General features: G+C 53.2%; 1 protein-coding gene across 4 annotated transcripts in view; it reads left to right on the top strand.

Annotated features, from left to right (window-relative positions):
* Positions 1-19,161, top strand: part of CPNE5 (copine 5) — a 95,056-nt gene that overhangs the window by 43,115 nt on the left and 32,780 nt on the right. The window contains exons 5-10 of one of the 4 annotated variants that reach the window (XM_058733743.1): positions 229-268; positions 486-562; positions 1,534-1,593; positions 3,654-3,701; positions 4,001-4,064; positions 15,833-15,936. In XM_058733743.1, the coding sequence (XP_058589726.1) occupies positions 229-268; positions 486-562; positions 1,534-1,593; positions 3,654-3,701; positions 4,001-4,064; positions 15,833-15,936 (393 nt within the window). Of the gene's footprint in view, positions 1-228; positions 269-485; positions 563-1,533; positions 1,594-3,650; positions 3,702-4,000; positions 4,065-15,832; positions 15,937-18,822; positions 18,932-19,161 lie in introns of those variants that run through there. The other 3 variants (XM_058733742.1, XM_058733744.1, XM_058733745.1) reach the window with 3 other exon arrangements.

Genomic DNA, 19,161 nt, shown 5'->3' with positions numbered 1-19,161 from the left:
CCCTTTTAGATGTTCACACTCATGTAACCACCACCCAGATCAAGAGACAGAACACGTCCAGCACCCCACGGGGCTCCCACGTGCGCCTCCCAGCCATTACTCCCAGGGGTAACCACTGTGTCAGAGACTGGTTTTTGGAGTACAGGGGTCCTGGCTTGGCTCAGGGGCCCCAGCAGTTCTGGGCAGGATGCCCCAGCTATCTTCACCATCTCTGTGCGTCCCATGCAGATACGACGTCGACTCGAAGAGCCCTGATTTATCCAAACACGTGAGTTTTGCCAGCGACTGCCCAGAGGTTCTGAACATCTCTTAAATGCCAAGGTCTGGGTCGGCCTCGGACTTCACCGTGACACAGACTGTGTGTCTGATGCTGCCACCTGTCATTTCAGAGCCCTCGTACTTCTAGGGATGGGGTGATGGAGGAGGTGGGGTGGCTGTGGGCAGGGTGGGCGACACTGTTTTTTTTCTGTTCCCCGGGTATGCAGGATTTTCTGGGCCAAGCCTTCTGCACCCTCGGAGAGATTGTGGGGTCCCCTGGGAGCCGCCTGGAGAAGCCCCTCACGTAAGTGTAAAGGGGTGGGGGGCCTGCCTGGGTTGCTTCCCCAGAGATGGGCCAACTTTCCAGCCTCCCTTGGCTCGGGGTAGGGGCAAAGCAGTCAGCCAGTCATGCAGGCTGAGGAGGAGTAAGGAGACCAGGTTTGGGGGGCTCTGAAGTTTATGGAATTTGGGGCCCCCAGAGTGAGGTATGTGTCTGTCCCTCCCAGCCCCCAACTGCCTGGGTCTAATTCCCATTTGTCATTCGGGTCTGTTTCCTCCCTCCTGTCACCCAGCCCACCTTTGGGGAGGCGCGCCCTCTGCGGGGATTGAGGAGGACCTCAGCAGGAGATGGCTGGGGAGGCCAGCCTTGAGGGCAGGCAGGATCCTGGAGACGATGGGTTGGTGAAGGAGGGGCACCTGTTTCCCCCACTGAAGGTTTCAAATGCTTCATTCTCCCCAGTGAGACCCACGCACAGCTCCCCTTCACTGGGCATCTCCTCTGGGCCAGACCATAATCAGCTTCTCTGATCTCGCAAGATTCACTCGGCAGGTCTCCCCATTTCACGGTTCACACACTGAGGCTCAAAGAAGTGGAACAGTGGTCCTCAAACTGTGGCAGGCTTGTCGTCAGGAGGGCTTGTTAAAGCACAGATTGCTGGGCTCCACCCCCCACCCCCACCCCCACCCCCAAGTTCCGATCCAGCAAGTCTGGGGTGGAGCCTGAGAATTTACATCTCTAACACGTTCCCCGGGGGATGCTGCTGGTGCTGGTCCGGAGAGCGCACTTTGAGAACCCCTGCGGGGCGGTCGCCCAGGACTTCACAACAGGGCTGGGGAGGAAGACCTCTCCTTCCTCTGGCCCATGGCTTTTGTTCCTGCTTTGACGTTTGATCCGAATAGAAACCTGTCTCCAAGAATTCCGATGCCAAGTGCTGTGGCCTCTCAGGACGAGGGTACTTGGCTCATGGCATGCTCTCTCTTCCTCTCTCTCCACAGGATAGGAGCATTCAGCCTGAATTCCAGGACAGGCAAACCCATGCCAGCTGTGTCCAATGGGTAGGTCAGCAGACATCTTTGGTCCTGGAGTCCTCAGACATCCAGCCAGCTCTGCAGAGGGAGCCTCAGAGTCCAGGCCCGGTCCCTGCCCCCACCACCGTGCACGCAGCCCTGGCCAAGGGGAGAGAGGAGCCTGGGTCCCTCCTGCAGGATGTGGGTGCTTTGGGCCACTCTGCAGCCAGCCCCTCCCCCATCCAGACCTGAGCTCCAGCATCCCCAGGCCCAGTGGCCCATGGGACTTCAGGGAGCAGGGTGGGGATCAGAGGTAGGGGCTGCTTCCGGTGGCCACCAGGGACTGGACACATTCTCTTCCTCTCTCCCTGGCCTGGTTTCTTCGGCCTGTCACCTCTTGCCCTTCTCCCCTTCCTCTTTCCCTCCCTTCTCTTTATCTCCTTACTCCACTTCCCCTCCATGCTCCCACTGCTGGATGTCTGCCTCTTCATGGAGAAGATTCTGCTAAATCCTCACTTTTTCTATTTGCTCACCAGCTGTGGTGGGCCAGCCCCATTCCCCTGGCCTCCACCCTGACCATCCGCTTTTGGCCGGCTTCCTGCAACTGTGTGCAACAGAGACCCTCCCTCCCCACTCTTTGCCTGTCCCCTCTCCTGGTTGGAGGGAAGGTCCTCACCTGAAGGTGTTGGGGGGCAGGATAGGGGATATCTGCCTGCGGGAGCAGCCTGGAGGTGCCTCAGACACCTGAGCATTTTGGCCCAGTCAGCAGAGCTCCACTGGCCTTGCTGAGAGCTCCCAGGAGCTGGGGTCCCAGCAGCTGCACCGGCCACCAGAGCAGCTGGATATGGGACAGGGGCTCTAGGGGGCCCAGGGTGCTCATGGCCCAGGAAGGGTGTGGATGCTAATTTACAAGGAGAGTATGGAAGCAGCAGTTGGAGAGGGAACAGGAGTCAGGGAGAAGAGCAGAGAGGGAGGGCCAGAAAGGCAGAGAGAAAGGAAGGCCAAGCAGGTGGGAGTGGGTTGGGTCTGGAGGGGAGGGAAGGGAAGGTGGGAAATAGGAGAGGGGCCCGGAGGCAGAGGGAGAAACACTGGCGGAAGAGGCTGGTGTGAGGACTCTGTCTCCCTGGGCAGACACGTATCAGTCCCGGGGAGGGCCAGACCGGGGCTGGGGAGGTGCTTTGGGGGCACTCCCCACGTCTAGGGGGACAGGCTGGCAGGCCCTGCCACCCATCTGTGATGGGAGCCTCCAGATGTGGCCCCTGCTCTGCTCACCTGATTTGGAGAGCTCTGGGCTGTCCCCACCTCTGGGGCCAGCTCCCCTGCCTCCTCTACTTGAGAGCCCCTCCCTCCGAAAGCTGGCACTGGGGAGAGTTCCATCAGTGGTTCTCAAAGTGGGTTCTGCGGACAGCGTGCTGCTGCTCCCGAGGCTGGCCTGAGGGGTGGGGCTGGATTTTCTCAGCTTTGCAACTTTGTAAAGGAAAGGGGGCGGGGAGGGAAATGATACGCACTGTGTGTGCATGTTGGTCATAATGGAGGCTACAAACACACTCATTTTTAGGGGCTAGGAAAGGGAGGCTCAGAGAGGTGCAGGCATGAGTCCAAAGTCACACAGCTGCTGGACAACGTAACATTTTTTTCTCCCTCCCAGTGGCCCCTGGCTACACTGGGGGCCCCCACCCCCAGGTTCATCCCAAACACTGGAGTGGGATGGGCTGGTGCCTGGGGGAGGGGTCCTTCCTGACCTAGGGAAGAGGTGGTACAGGTCCCCTGGGTGAAGGCCCACCCTGGGAACTCATCCTCCTGGAAGGGATTCTTCGAGTGGGCCAACTTCAGGTCCTGGTTGCCCCCTCACTGAGTTGCTGCATGAATGGCCAGGAGCTCTCTTCTCTGGAGAGACCCCAGCTGAGGAGTTCAAGGGGAGGTAGCCGTGGGAGAGAGCCTGGACAAGCTGCCCCAAGAGCATTCCAGCCCTTCTGCTTAACTCCCCCTTGCTGCTCTCCCTCCCATGATAAATCGGAGTGGTTCAGAGCTGAAATGTCCCGGGACTCTGGGGGTCAGCTGGGTGCAGGGTGGGGTGGCTGGCCCACGAGGTCTTTTGCCCACAGAAGTGGTCTTTGGATGGAAAGTTTGAGAACCACTGGTCTGGAAGCCTCCGGGTGAGTCTGGATGCTTTTCCACTTCTAGGACTTTCATTGCAGACACTACCCTTGGTGGGGCTCTGGGCTCTCTGGGAGCAGGGGGCGGGGCAGCTCCACGTCTGGGGGCCTGGCCCAGGAAGCAGTGCACTAGGCCACACTGCCACATGGATTTCAAGAGACTCTGTCTCCCCAGGGGCTTTGGGCAGGTCTGCTGGGTGGGGGAGGAGGGAGGGTGAGGAGGTCTGATTCGGGGAGTGTTCAGGCTTGTGTGTCTGTCTTTGTCTGGCTCTCCATTCTTTCATCTTCTCCTCTCCCAGTGGTGTCCCAGGGAAGAAATGTGGCACCATCATCCTGTCCGCCGAGGAGCTGAGCAACTGTAGGGTGAGTGGCAGAGGGGCTCCAGGACGGGACCTGGTGGGGGCAGAGGTGGAGCAGTGACAGAGGGCAGGCTGCTCTCCCTGTGACCCCCGGGCCACGCGTGTCTTTGGAAGGTATCTGGGGGAAGGCAGGGCTCCTCAGTTTGACCTGGCGGTCACAGAATTCTGTAACATCAGAGCTAGCCCGTGAACTGTGAGATCGTGACCTGAGCCAAAACCAAGAGTCGGACGCTTAACCGACTGAACCACCCAGGCGCCCCGGTGCCTTCTCCTTTATAGCAGAGCGCACTGAGGCCCAGAGGGGGAAGGAACTCGTCCACAGTTAGCAGCAGAGCCAGACTGGCCCTGGCCCCTGCCCTCCACGCCGGGGCTCCTCCATTCCCCATCATGGTCACCTCTCACATGTCTTTGAACCAAGACTGCTTTGGCTCCAGGACTGGCAGAGAGGGGCTTTTTCCGTCGTGGAGCCTGGGGGCTTGGGATGTCGTTGTCATATTGCGCTTTTAGCTCTGGAGTAGGGTGACGCCCTGCACGGGGTCGAGGGAGTGAGGGTGTATGGTTGGGGGGTGTGTGTTGCGAAGCTAGAGTCTGCCATCGCAGGCGGCCCTTGGTTTTGCTCCTTCTGTGGGACCGTGGAGAAGCAGGAGGTGGGGACAGCTGAAGGGGTAGCTGAGCACACCAACAAGGGGCTCAGGGGACTCGATGGCTAAAAATAATGGCGAAACATAGTGATGATGATAGTTACTACTTGTCAGGGGAGGGGCATTTTTGCCTAAGTTATCACTGCTCCTGACAACAATCCGAAGAGGTGGGTACTGTTCTTGTTCCCATTTTATGAATGAAGAAATTGAGGCTCCGGGAAACGGAGTCATCTGTTCAAGGACGGGAAATGGTAGAGTCACAGTTCTAACCCAGGTCAACCCGATTCTAAAACCTGGGCTCGTTCCCAGGCTTGCATGCCTCTTAGGTTCATTAGAAGCCACAGGTGGGAATGGGGTGGGTCCCGGGGAGAGAAGGAAGAGGTGGCCACGGAGTGTGAACACAGGACCAAGCCTGGGGTAACCTGGGAACCCGAGTTCACATAGGGCTCAGGTTAGAGGGTGTGGGAGGCCGGAGGAGAAACAGGATTTTCTGACCTTCCTGGGAAATCAGTGCAACTATGATATTTGTTAGCTATAAATATTTGCCTTATTAGAAAATAAAGTTGAGCGATTAAGAAGCTATATGTTAATTCGCTTAACAATGACAACATAAATAACAACTTTTTCTGAAAAATAACTACCTTTTCCAAAACAAGAGTCATTTAGTGAGAAGAGCAGCCTTGTTTTGCATTTTTGTAAATATCTTGAATGTCAGGCTGAACAGAAGAGAGTTAGAGTCTCATATTTGCTTCTGCAGTCAATCTGTTGTGTATCACTGCTAGGTAAATTCTAGAAAACTCCATGTCTTAGCATTATTATGAAAAGAGTTTTGGCCTCATGGACCACCTCCTGAGGGTTCCTGGTCCATACTTTGAGAACTGCTGCTGTGGAGGTATAAATTGTTAGCCAAGATTAATTGAGCAATTATACTGAGCCACACCCTGTGCTAAACGGTTTACATGTATCGACTTCTTTTAAAATTTTTTTTTTTTAACGTTTATTTGTTTTTGAGACAGAGAGAGACAGAGCATGAACGGGGGAGGGGCAGAGAGAGAGGGAGACACAGAATCCGAAGCAGGCTCCAGGCTCTGAGCCATCAGCCCAGAGCCCGACGCGGGGCTCAAACTCGCGGACAGCGAGATCGTGACCTGAGCTGAAGTCGGACGCTTAACTGACTGCGCCACCCAGGCGCCCCTGTATCGACTTCTTAATGTGTATTAGTGTGATGTGTGATGTAATACTGTAAGTAGTGTGATGTATTACATAATATCTGCTATATTACAGTTTTTCTTTTCCAGAGAGGTTAAATGACCTGCCCAGGGTCACAGAGCCACTGGGTAGGAGAGATTTGAACCCAGGCAGTCTGGTTCTAGAGCCAGGGTCTTTAAACACCAGGCTGTGGGGTTCCAAACTCTGCTTTCAGGGGCCTCCCGTTGGAGAATAAGACACAGAATTGATAGGCCAGGGCAGTGTAGCGATGACCAAATCGACTGCTAGGCCACTGCTCGTTCTGGCTCGTCTAAGTGTCTGTTAACCTCAGTGGGTCTGGAGGAATTTAGCAGCAGGACCACACCCCCTCTGGTATACAGCCCCAGCAGAGGGCCTGGTGTGCGGTGGCCAGTCCTGCAGGATGGATCAGGAGGAATCTGTAACCGAATAAAAGCACAGACCAAACGTTTAGCAGCGGACCGCGAGGAAAACTACAAATGTGTATGCTGACCATCCGGAAGTCACCGGCGTTCAGGCAAGGGAGAGAGAACACAGCCGACATTACAGGAGAGCTGTTGAAGCTCCCCGAGCCTCAGCTTCTCCATCTGTATGTCGGGGCTGATAGAGGTGTCTCGAGGATTAAAGGGGCTCATGGAGGCGGCTCTGCCTAACTGGTGCCTGGGAAGGATGGAATCTGAATTCCTTGAAGCCTAAATTCCATTTGCCCTCAAGCTTCCAGCTCAGCTGGTGATTTCCTCCCTAGCTTATAATTAAATAAGGTAATACGAGTGAAAGTGCTTTGGAAATTCTAAAGCCCTAGACAATGCTGGGTGCTGTCATTGGTCTAGTTTTCCGGGATTGGCAAACAATCTGCCTTTTAGTATCTATTAGGCGCCTCCCTGTTCCTTGCTCCTTCCCCACCTTCCCTCCAGGGGTGGCCACAGTTTCCTTGATTTAAGCTGTTCCCAAGGCAAGGAGGTGGGGGGTGGGCTCCCTCCCTTCCTCTTGAGATTGTCAGCTCCTTTTCTTTCGGGGCGTCTTTGGCTGAGTTCTGTCTTTCCCTAGAATACTTACAAGGAAAAGAGACTAATTCCCAGCATCTGGCTGAATGAAAATAATTACATCTGAGCTGCTTTGCTTCTGTGGCTCCAGCTCGGCATTCAGTAGGAGGATCGAAGGAAGAGGGTGGAGTCTGAGAGGTTTTTTTTTTGTTTTTTTTTTTTTCCAACCAGAGCAGGGCTTTCTGCTCAAGCGAATGTGTTCTGCTAAGTAGTCGGTTGGTGTAGACGGGTGGGGACTAGCAAAGGACTCCAGTGGGTCACCAGCGTGCTTTGATAGGTTACGGAAAAGCTTTCCTTATCTAGAATTTAAACAAGAAAGTTGCAACAATGGGAATTTGATCCCAAATACTATTCAGTCATACTGGATGTTGACAACGATGAGCTTAAGCTCCTGAAGGGCCTCTGAATCACCAAAGACTTAATTATGTTCAGCAGTAAAACTATTATTATTCTGTGTAATACTGACCAACATTTGCATAGCCCTCACAATTGACCAAGATCCTCATGATTATAGTCTATTTGGTCCTCACCACAGGGCTGGGAGGTGGGTAGGAGGTGAGTGCCTCCAGTTCACAGGTGCAGAGAGGTTGAAGTGACAGCTTAAGATTGCTAGGCAGAGAGGGGCACCTGGGTGGCTCAGTCGGTTCAGCGTCGGACTTAGGCTTAGGTCATGATCTCACCGCTTGTGAGTTCGAGCTCCGCGTCAGGTTCTGTGCTGACAGCTCAGAGCCTGGAGCTTGCTTTTAGATTCAGTCTCCCTCTCTGCCTGTCCCTGGCTCGCACTCTGTCTCTCAAAAATAAATAAACATTAAGAAAGTTTTTTTTAAAAAAAAGATTGCTCGGCTGTGGACCCCTAGTCCTCAGGGAGTAGTTCCCTCAGCCACGGTGCAGTCATGAGCTTTATGGTGCATGAAACAGGGGTGGGCTTTGTGATCTTTGTGGGGCCAGTAGCTTTCAGCAGGCATGGTGAGTGGCTGGGCTTCTAAAGAGAGCTGGGGGGGGTGTTGTGGACGCACAGGTTGGGCAGCTCCTGGCCCTCCCCTTCCCAGATCCTCAGCTACCCTTACGCCTGCCAGACACCCAGACCTGCTTTGCCGCGGACCCCGGGGGTCCTGGCCAGATAGCACGTCTTCACTGCCTCCCTGTCAGGTTCCTGTACACACTGGAGAGAGTGTGGCTCCCCTCTCACAAGCCTCGGGAGTCAAAGCTTCTCACTGCAGCTGCCCCACGAGGCCCCCCACCCCTTAGGTATCACTAGCCCGCTCACGTGTTCATTCATTTTTTTCAGCAAACATGGTTTGGCTCAGTCCTTGCCACCACCCCAGAGTTTCCAGTTTAGTGCGAGAGACAGAAATGTCAACCAGCAATCACACTACAGCAGTAGTCCTTAATTCATCAGACCCATTGCCTCTTTTTTATTTAAAAAAAAAATTTTTTTTAACGTTTATTTATTTTTGAGACAGGGAGAGACAGCATGAACGGGGGAGGGTCAGAGAGAGAGGGAGACACAGAATCTGAAACAGGCTCCAGGCTCTGAGCTGTCAGCACAGAGCCTGACACGGGGCTTGAACTCACGGACTGTGAGATCATGACCTGAGCCGAAGTCGGATGCCCAACCGACTGAGCCACCCAGGCGCCGCCCATTGCCTCTTTTTTAATAGAAAGCATTTTACAGCACTCTTTACTATCCTGAAGAAAAATCCATGGATAATACCATATAATATGCCAAAATACACACAGGTGAAGGAATAAGCCCTTACAGCTACCTTGAAGAAGATGGCAAGGAAAGCAGCTTGTGTAAAGGCCCTGGGGCAAGGAGACAGTGATGAGTGATGTCAGAGAGGTGAGGGTGTAGGTGGGAGTGGGTGGGAAGTGGGGGGGGGGAGGACCTTGTAGCAGAGCCCTTTAGCAGTTTTGAATCTTGATAAAGTCAGAACTCTCACTGTTCTGAGGACAGATACCAGGGAGAGCCCAGTGTCTCCATGTGGGAGCCTAGGGGAGAGTCCTGGGAGGAAGGGAGAGAGATAAGAAGAAAGAGGTTAGGTGAAGTGGGGGGAAGTGGTGAAGCTTTTCTGAGACTCAGAAGTATGCAGGTTGGTATTTAGGAAAGATGCATGTTATGGCTAGCACGGATATAAGTGTCCTGCAGGCTCCAGGTTCCACACTGTCAGCACGGAGCCCAACGTGGGGCTCAAACCCATGAACCGTGAGATCATGACCTGAGCTGAAGTTGGAGGCTTAACCCACTGAGCCACCCAGGCACCCCTTTTATAATTAGTAGAATATGGTATTCAGATTTATTTTCCCATATCATTAGATATTTTTTGAAAACATGGATTTAATAGCTATATATTGTTCCTCTATTATATGGATGAGCCATAATTTATTAAATCTATTGTCTTCTAGGAAAAAATGTAATTAATACTGCCCTGAACATCCTCCTAGCCAAATAATCCCATTTTTCTTTTGAGCTTTTGTTGATGGATTTTGGTTAGTATCCCAGGCACATAGTCTCCATGAGTGGGAGGGAAAACAGTCAATCTGGGGTTTTCAGCTTCTGAATGACCAAATCAACAGATGTACAACTGATTAGATTGTTTGGGAAGTCCGCTATTAAGACAGCAGAGAAAAAACAGCTTGACCCCATGTGGTTGTTACAGTCAACGTGTAAAGACAGACCCAATCTCTTAGACCAACGTCTACACCCACCATCTATATTTCAATCAATTCTAGCCTATGTGGTCTTTGCGGACATCCCAGAACACCTGTGCCCTGGGTCCCTGCTTCTGTAGTCTTATCCCGGCAGCCTGGGGTTCCGGGCCCTTCTGTGAATGTGGAAGCCCTCTCAGAGGTCACTGCGTACAGAATGACTCTTGACTCTGAGTTGTGTTCCCTCCTGCTGGAGTGCTGAATTTCAGAGTTGTAGCTAATGATTCTTTTTCCTTTTAATTGATGTCTTCTCTTTTTTGGACTAAAAAAGACAATGTACAAGTTCCAGGGAATTTGTAAAACCCAGCCAACTTTGTGGAGAAAACAATAAATGTCACCATGGTTCCACCATCCATTTAAAAGTACTTTTTGGGGGGGGGGGGCACCTGGGTGACTCAATCAGTTACGCATTCGACTCTTGATTTCAGCTCAGTCATGATCTTAGTTCGTGGGATCAAGCCCCACATCAGGCTCTGTGCTGACAGTGCAGAACCTGCTTGGGATTCTCTCTCTCCCTCTCTCTCTTCCCCTTCCCCACTCACACACACTCTCTCAAAATAAATAAATAAGTAAACTTTTAAAAAAGCTATAAAACTACTTTTTAGGGTGTAGTATGTGAGCAAAGTGGCTAAGAACTTGGGCTCTGGATCTAGACTAAATGCCACTGCTTACTAGCTGTGTGACTGTGGGTAAGTTACTTGACTTTTCTGTGCCTCCGTTTATTCATTTGTAAAATGGCTTTATTTAAATCGTTGGTGTTTTATTATGGATTTTTGCACTGACATTGATTTTTAAAGGTGTCACATTATATCTTTATTTTGATTACTGAGATTCGGGGCGCCTTTTAAATTTTGTACTCGCCTTACTCTCTTGTTCTGATCCTGGAGCATGCCAGCAAGACCCGGTTTTCTTTTCTCCCCTCCAGGGTGTTGCTACCCTCTCCCAGTCTTCAGCCCACCTGCTGACCTCTGGGCCTGACCTCTGACCTGCAAGGCCTCTCTGGGTCGGAGGGCTAGCGCTAGAGTGGGCCAGGCCACCCTGGAGAGAAAGGCTGTTTGCTGTAGTCTCCCAAGCAGCCTGATTAACATGCGGAAAGATGCAAATTGAGGCAATCCTGCTGTTTTAGAAGAACTTAATATGTTTTTTTAAAAAGATAGGGCGAAAAGGCAGAAATTGCAGGAAATTATATATTGCAGGAGTTGTTTATCTTCTGCACACTTGATTCCAGAGATGCTTCTGGTTTGGGAACAGCGTTTCTTGCGCTCAGAGAGCCCCACCCTCCAGCTGAAGCTATCAAACAGAGGGACCTCTGACCATGGCCGGAATTCATTGCTTCCTAGTCCTGCTGGCTCAGTCCCAACTGTTGCCACTTCCCAGCCTCTTCCTGGGGTCCATTCACTAACCCACATTTAAGGGGAGCAGTCAAAGCCTTGTTCATATGATATGACTGTTGACATAACTCAGAGCCGCCTTCCGAACTAGGGTCCCCAGACCAGGACAGTTCCTTGTCTCCAGGACTCCCTGGGGCAGGCTCACCCATGAGGGAAGAAGCTTGCTTTCGTTACAGCCTAGAAATCTCACTGAAGGTCTGTTGTATCCCTGTGGATTCGACAATGGCACAGCAGTACCCATAACCTTAATGGGCTTTTGGTGATTGTTTCTGGGTCTAGATTGTGTTAGGGATGGCAGGGCAGGTTGAGCGACAAAATGAGCCGCCAGCAAAACCTGTATTTGTCATCAGCAGGGGAATGAGGTGTGGCTCCCTGGAAATTTTTCCAGTTTTTTAGAGCCAGCTGATTTTTAGAGCCAGTCTTGTCTTTTCTTTTTTTCTTTTCTTTTCTTTTCTCTTTTCTTTTCTCCTGTTAGTAGCTGTGTGGCTTCCGGCAAGGGTGTTAACCTCTCTGGGCCTCAGTTTCCTCATCTTTTTTTTTTTTTTTTTTTTTTTAATTTTTTTTTTTTTCATCATTTTTTATTTATTTTTGGGACAGAGAGAGACAGAGCATGAACGGGGGAGGGGCAGAGAGAGGGAGACACAGAATCGGAAACAGGCTCCAGGCTCCGAGCCATCAGCCCAGAGCCTGACGCGGGGCTCGAACTCACGGACCGCGAGATCGTGACCTGGCTGAAGTCGGACGCTTAACCGACTGCGCCACCCAGGCGCCCCTCAGTTTCCTCATCTTTAAAATGGGACTGATAATGGCATCTACCTCATTGGGGCGGTTGAGAGGATTCAACGAATTAAAATGAGTTAGTCACCGTAAAAACAGTGCTTGGCACGTCCACCTGAGGTCGACCCATGTGGTATTGCCATTTTTGTAGGTAGGCAGTTTCATAGGGTCTGGCCCAGTGGGGGATGGCATTCCACAAGTGTTGGCCCCTGTTCTTGCAGCTGCTCCGTGCTAGGCACTGTGGGCTGGTATTTGACATATGCCATTTGCCTCAGTCTTCCTGACAGGCTCACAGGGGGCGTTATTACTCTGTTTTTCCAGAGGAGAACACCAAGGCTTAGGTTAAGTTGCTTGTCAGAGGCTGCTGAGCTGATAGGTCGCAGAAGTGGTTTCCAGCCAGGTGGCCTTGACTCCCCTGTACTATTCTCTGTGTCAGGTGTTGTGCCGGGGCCAGGGGCCCTCCCAGGGGAGCACTGAATGGTCCTGGAAGTTACGATAATTAAGTTCTGCACTGATTTTGTCCTCATATTCCTGCCCCCCTTCCTGATCTTGCAGGGCCTTGAAGGTTCTCCTAGGAAGCAAAAGGAAGAGCTCTTTCTCCTGGATTTTTTGGTTTGGCTGTTGCCAGTATATGTGTGTACTTTAGAGTCAACCGGGGCAGGTTGCTGTGTGTGGCTTGCCTGTGTTCATTCAGGTGCAGGTGTCCTATAGGTGACCTCTGATTGTGTGGAATCACATCTGGAGATACGACCAAACTGTATCCCGGGGAAGCCGGTGGAGGGGTTTTGGATTCCCAGACTGTCCCCTGGGTGCCAGCCTTCCCCACTGCCACCCCTGTCCCAGTGTGCTCCCTGTAGCATTCACACGGAAGCCTAAATTGCCCTGCGTTAAAGGACAGTGTAGTCATCCTGTCCAGCATGTCACTTTACAGATGAGGAAACTGAGGCTTAGACACCAGAACTATGGGCGCCTTGCTGGGCTATCTCTACTCTGTCCTCAGCAGAATCTGAGAGGTCAGTGTTTTCTTTTTTTTTTTTTTAATTTATTTACTTAGAGCGAGAGCGTGCTAGCTGGGGAGGGGCAGAGAGAGAGGGAGAGAGAGAGCATCCCAAGCAGGCTCCACACTGCCAGTGCAGAGCCCGATGTAGGGCTGGAACTCATGAGCCATGAGATCGTGACCTGAGCTGAAATCTAGAGTCAGAAGCTTAACCGACTGAGCCACCCAGGTGCCCCAAGAGGTCAGTATTTTCTGATGCCACTGCCCGCTGCCTCCGTGAGGAGGAGCCAGCGCTGGCTTCATGGGCCTATGATCTGTGCAGTCACACAGGGCCTAAGTTCGGTTTAATGCCCCGCTGTCACATTTTCCCTTTCCACTGGGCCCCACAGATTATATAGCCAGTGCTGGGAGGAGCCCACCTGGTCCTAAGCCGCCTCCTTTTTCTAGCCCATGGGATAGAACTCCCCAGGGAGGCATTTAAAATGCTTCCTCCATCCAGCATGGGGTGGGATTGAAACTTTCTCCTACAGTGACTATAGGGGACAGACTTAGAAGGCTAGAGATCTTTTTGGGAGGCTGAGAGGGAATGCCCTGAAGTCTACCTGCCTCGGTTACCCTCTGTGTGACTGTGGGCCTATGACAGCCTTTAAAAGCCTCAGTGTCCTCATCCGTAACATGGGGAGAATAGTGGAGTTACTTCATATGGTCTTTATGAGGATTCAATACAATAACGTATGTAAAGAGAAGGCTTAACACAGTGACTTGCATACAGTAAGTGCTCAATAAGTCAGCCATTCTCTTATTCCAGGTCTGAAGTCCTAGGTTTCTCTGGAGGCTCTAGGATTCCTGGGACTGCTAGGCCTTGCAAGCCCCCAGTCCAGCTCCTTCTTCCTCTCGGGTCAGTCTTGAAGAGGACGATGAAAGCCGTCCTTACCCGCACACCTCTGTGCCCTGGCTGCTGTGTGCCTCAGCACTGCCCCTCCTCAGAGCCTCCCTTTAGTGGGTACTTCCGTCCCAGATTAACCAGAGGCCAGCCCCTCCCTGCCCCTTCCCCGACCCCGACCCCGGAGTCCAAAGAAACCAGGGAAGAGGGCCTCACAGCTGGAACGTGCTCCCTCTCAGCGTAGTGGTACACCGGAAGAGGCCTGACTTTGCAGCCAGTTCATACGTGCTGAATTACACTCTGCTGGTTGCCAGCTGGTGATCTTGGGCAGGTCAGCTTCTTCTGCCCCAGCTTCCTCATTTATAAAAAAGCAACAAAGGATTACTTCTCGGGCTAAAGGTGATAAGGAACTCAGTGACTTGGCTACACGTATGTATCTAATGTTTGTTGAATGAATGAATCAGTGAGTGAGTGAGTGAGTGAGTGAGTGAGTGAGTGAACGGATGCTCTGTGTTTGCTATTGTCAGCTGTCCTTGAAGGGAGGCATTTGGGGTGGGGTGGGGCAGAGACAGAGGCCACATATGTTGTGTGTGCAAGGAGGGCAAGTGTCCAAATAGCCCTAAGAGCTTACACGTACATGGCATCTAGTGTGCACCGTATATATCCTGTTTTCAGCAGTACACTCACATTAACTCACTTCAGCCTCACAACAAGCCTATGAGGTAGGCATTGCCAGTACCCTATTTTACAGATGAGGAACTGAGTGCAGAAAGGGTGATTAACTTGCCCTAGGTCACACAGCTAGAAAGGGTTGGAACTGAAGCAGGCGGTCTGGCTCCAGTGACCATATTCTTAACCATTATACCACCACCTTCTCCCTACCAAACCTTGTGACCATGCCCTTCAAACTTGTGGGAGGTTGCCTTTTCAGCTCTGCCACCATTTTGGTCCTCACTGGGCTGTGGGGCTGAGCTCAAGAGACCCTCTTCCCCACTGAGAGGAAGGGGGCAGCGTGAGAGTTAGGTGACTTCCCCACAGGCCCTAGCCCTTGAGGGCAGGCCAGGCCCAAAGGACTAGAAGACAAAGCTCCGAGCTCTGGCCAGTTGGCAGGAGATTTGTCGGGATGCAGAGATTTCAGGTTGAAGAGGCCACAGGGGGATGGGTGGAGAGAAGGACATGGGGGCATTTCTGCCCAGTGCCCTGTCAGCCATGGCAGACTGAGGGGCTTGGGGTCACGTGAGGGGAGGGATCCAGCAGTCCTCAGCAGGGCCTGGATACCTTCTTTGTGCTCTTGAGCTGAGTATTGGGTCAGCCAGGGCCATGAACGACCCGGGGAGTCAGAAACCCAGGGCTCTGCCTGGTGAACTTGGGGGAGTCGCTCCCTGCTCTGAGCCCTAGACTCCTCAGCTGTAAAATGGGCCATATCTACCTTCGAGAGTTGGGTGGGCCTCTCCTGGGTTAGTGGGTGTGAAAGCAATGCCTCATCTAGGCTGTCCTCCAGGAGCCACACAGGGTGTGAGAGAATGAGGCAGTATGGACAGAGTGAGGGCTTTGAAGTTGGCAGACCAAGTTCAGAGTAGCCTTGAGGCTGGCCGTTTCACCTCTCTGAGCCCCCTGGTAAAATAGTAATAAAGCGACGTGCGCGTTAACATGGACGTGACTGCTTCTCTGCTAAGTGCTTTGCAATTTGGCCCTCACGACGGTGCTTTGAGGTCTGTACTTTCGTCAGCCCTGTGTTACAGAAGGGAAGCTGAGGCTCTGAGAGCTTGCCTCCCTTGTTTGAGGGCACACAGCTAGAAAGTGGCAGAGCCAGAATTCAGACCGGGGCAGCTGGCTCCAGAATGCACCTGCTTCACACACCCCCCGGCTGCTCCATTAGACCTGCCCGGTGGGGTTTGAGGATGAAATGAGACCGTCCAGAGTGTTAGCCCAGGGCCTGGCCCTTGGTTGGTGCAGGGCAAATGTAACATGCTGTCCTTTCTAACCAGCCTGGTGCTCAGAATCCTCCTATTTTCCAGGGCCGTGGGGCTGTGTTTCCACAGGGATTGGGGCACCTTCCAGCCTACTCCTGCCTCACACCCCTGTTCTCTCTCCCTCTCACCAGGATGTAGCCACCATGCAGTTCTGTGCCAACAAGCTGGACAAGAAAGATTTCTTTGGGAAGTCCGACCCCTTCTTGGTGTTTTATAGAAGCAACGAGGATGGAACGTAAGTTCTCTAACAGCACTTCACCCCCTTTCGGGAATCAGGGATGGAGGGGTGTGGTGACCCACCAGGCAAGAGGGCTTGGGCCCGCCTCTTCCCAGTGCTGCCCTGGGGCTCCTGCTCAGGGTGGAAGTCTGGGGCTCCTGGGTGGTGCCCTGACACGTGGTAGGGACTGGTGTGTGTGTAGGGGTAAGGGGTGGGGACAGCTTCCAAGCCAGCAGTGCCCTTCTGAGGGGCTCAGCAATGGTGGGTGCTAGGTACGTTGGAGGTGAGGGGAGTGGGCAAAAACAGGGCTAAGCTGGGAAAAAGGAGCTCCTGTAACAGCCCTTTCTTCTTCCACACAGATCAGTGCCTATCTCTAGCCCACCCCGTCTCCACCCGCAGCCGTCTCGACACCCTACTACCACCTGTGCCCCCCACCCAATTACCAGACGCTCAGCCTGGCAAATCTGAACCCTTTTACCTGCCCAGCCCCACACCTTGCCACAGGCTTCATTCAAAACCGCACACGTCTTCAAAGCCCCCATTTCCTCCTCTCCTCTCCCTAATCTAGAAGCCACCCACAATATGACAGAAACACACACAACACACTGGCAAATGTAGGTCAGCCATGCACACAGATGCACAGATTCTAGGTTGAGGGTCTGGGGACCTCGGTGCCCCCCACCAACTCGCTGTGTGACCTGGGGCAACTTATGCCCCCTCTCTGGGCCTATATTCTCATCAGTAAAATGAACCAGTTGGATTAGGAGGTCTCCATGGTCTCTTTAAGCAGTCCAGCTCTGGGAGGCTGTGGCCACTCACAGCTGGGATTCTGCAGAACCAGGAAGCGATGGGGCCAGGGAGGTTAATTAGAGAAATGCTGCTGGAGAAGGGGAACTTGGAAGCAGGTTTTAAAGGAGGGGAAGAAAATGGGTCCTTGGGGGAGGAGCGGGGAAGAATAATAGGGTAGAGAAAATGCAAGTAAATGCAAAGCAGGTATGCTCTGAGCAGGGGACAGAGAGGCGTCCACCAAGTTCCCCTAGATTCTGAAACTCTGGGGGGGGTGTGTGTGTGTGTGTGTGTGTGTGTGTGTGCGCGCGCGCGCGCGTGTGCGCGCGCGCGCGCTGGGGGGCAGGGAGTAGCAGGAGGAGGTGTGTTTCAGTTCGAGGGGAAAACCGATTTTAAAACCTGAAGGAACAAAACAAGGGAAATTAGGTATGATCATTTGCATAACAAAAGGAGTCTTTGTCTCACCGAAGGACTCCCAGCAGGATTTCTTTAAATAATTCTTGTTGACTTTGACTTGACTTGAGGGAGGGAAGAAAAGCGCCCAGTGATGCTCTGGGCGCCCACGGAAAGAAAATGTCCCCACAGGTCCCCTCCAGAGAGGCGATGCCTGGCCAGGCCAGGTCTGTCTCTGAGGTGAAGGCCAGCCGGCCGGGAGAGAGGGATTTTGGTTTGGGAGCAGGAGAGGGGTGTGTTGCAAAGTGTTTGCCAGTGATTGTTCTAGAAGAGCCTGTGTAGGATGGGTGGGGAGGGGGCAGGGAAGAGGGAGAGACTCGTGACTGACACCGCGAACAGGTGGGAGGTGCTGAGCGCAGGCGAGCCTTGCTGTGGAAATGCAGGGAGGAAGCGGGGAGGGGAGGACCTCACTAGGCAGGACTTGGGTGGCCACTGACGGCAGAGCCCCCCTCCTCCCCAGTAGTGGAGCTGTGGGGAACCCAGAGTGTTAAAGATGGCAAAGGAGCTGGTCAGATGGGGGAGGCGATGGGAGTTTATCTGGGGGCGACTTTTGCTTGAAGCATGGGGGCTGGAGCTGTCTTGGAGGAGATGCTCAGGGCAGCTCAGGAAACCCACCCAGAAGCCCCTGAATGGTGGGCCAGCCTGCGGGCACAGGTTGAGGCTGAACTGGTGCAAGCCGGGTTTGAGGAGAGAGGAGAAGACGGCCCCAGTTAGGAAGAGGACAGGAGGAAGGTCAGTGAGGGACCCCAGGGAGTGGAATGTCATGCCTGCCTCCCCAGGAGGGAAGGGGAAGGAGGCACCCACAGAGCACCCCCTGTGCTCTGGCCCATGTGCAGCCTGGCCTGCCTCGTTCAGTCCCAGTCTCTCCTCTGGGATCTAGAACGTGATGGAGAGCCGGGCTGTGCCAGCCCGCCTGCTGTGTAACTTTAGGCAAGTCTCTTAACCCACGGAACTTTCTGGGAGGGTGGAAATGTTCTGTGTCTGGCTATCCAGTACAGTCTCCAGTAGCTACATGTAGCTGTTGAATATGTGAAAATGTGAAACGGGGCTAGTGTGACTGAGGAACTGGGTTTTTGATTGAATGGAGGTTACTTTAAAGGTCAGTAGCCCCGTGGGGCTACCATGTTGGAATGTGCAACTGTAACGTCCACAGCTCAGTTTCTCCGTATGCGCAGTGGGGATAATCATCACTCCTCCCTCACAGGGTTACTTTGAGGACCAAATGAGTTAATGTAAATGGAACAGGGCCTGGCAGTGGTAGCTACTGTTTTCTCCCCATTTTACAATGAAGGGGAAGCTCAGAGAGAGAGAGTCACTTGCCCTGGGCTGCACAGCTAGTTGAAGTGGCCCTGGGACTGGAGCCTCGCCTGTCTGGCCCCGTGGCTCCTGCTCTCCCACACCACGTCCTGAGTGTAGGCCCGTCTGTCAGAGTGAATGGAGTTGAGTCATGACGGGATTGCAGGGACCGTGGCCACACTGAGACCTGGCCCCCCAGGGCAAGGGCAGCGGGGAGTCAAGGGGTCTGTGGATTTGGTGGTGAGGGGCCCCGGGGGACCTTAGAGAAAGCAGTTTCAGACAAGAGTCTGAAGCAGAAAACAGGACTACACAGGGCTCGGGGAGAAGCATGTAGGGAGGAAATCGGGCTCATAGCTCAGAAGACTGGGTCAAGAAACTGGCTGTCAGGGGATAGGAGACAGAGAAGTCAGCGGGTCCAGAAAGATGGAGGGGCTGGGAGGCTCCACAGCAGGGCAGCAGGCCGGTGTCACGGCTCCAGGTAGGAGGCCTCTGGAGCCCGGCCAGGGCTTCTGCACCCTGGAACCTCCCTCCCTTCACCGCCCAGCTGCTGCACCTGATTCTCCCCCAACCCTTTCCTCTTCCTGCCTTACCTACCTGCCCCAGCTTGGGCAGCCATGGTCCCTCCTGTCCCCGTCGCCCCTGTTCCTGTCCTCGTCACCAGCTCCGGGGTGTGTGGGGAGGTCTCCCACATGTATCTCTACTCTCCAG

This window comes from Neofelis nebulosa, chromosome 6, assembly GCF_028018385.1.
Source record: "Neofelis nebulosa isolate mNeoNeb1 chromosome 6, mNeoNeb1.pri, whole genome shotgun sequence".
Classification (NCBI taxonomy): domain Eukaryota; kingdom Metazoa; phylum Chordata; class Mammalia; order Carnivora; family Felidae; genus Neofelis; species Neofelis nebulosa.
The sequence above is the reverse complement of the archived record's forward strand: the minus strand, read 5'-3'. Positions and strand labels throughout refer to the sequence as shown.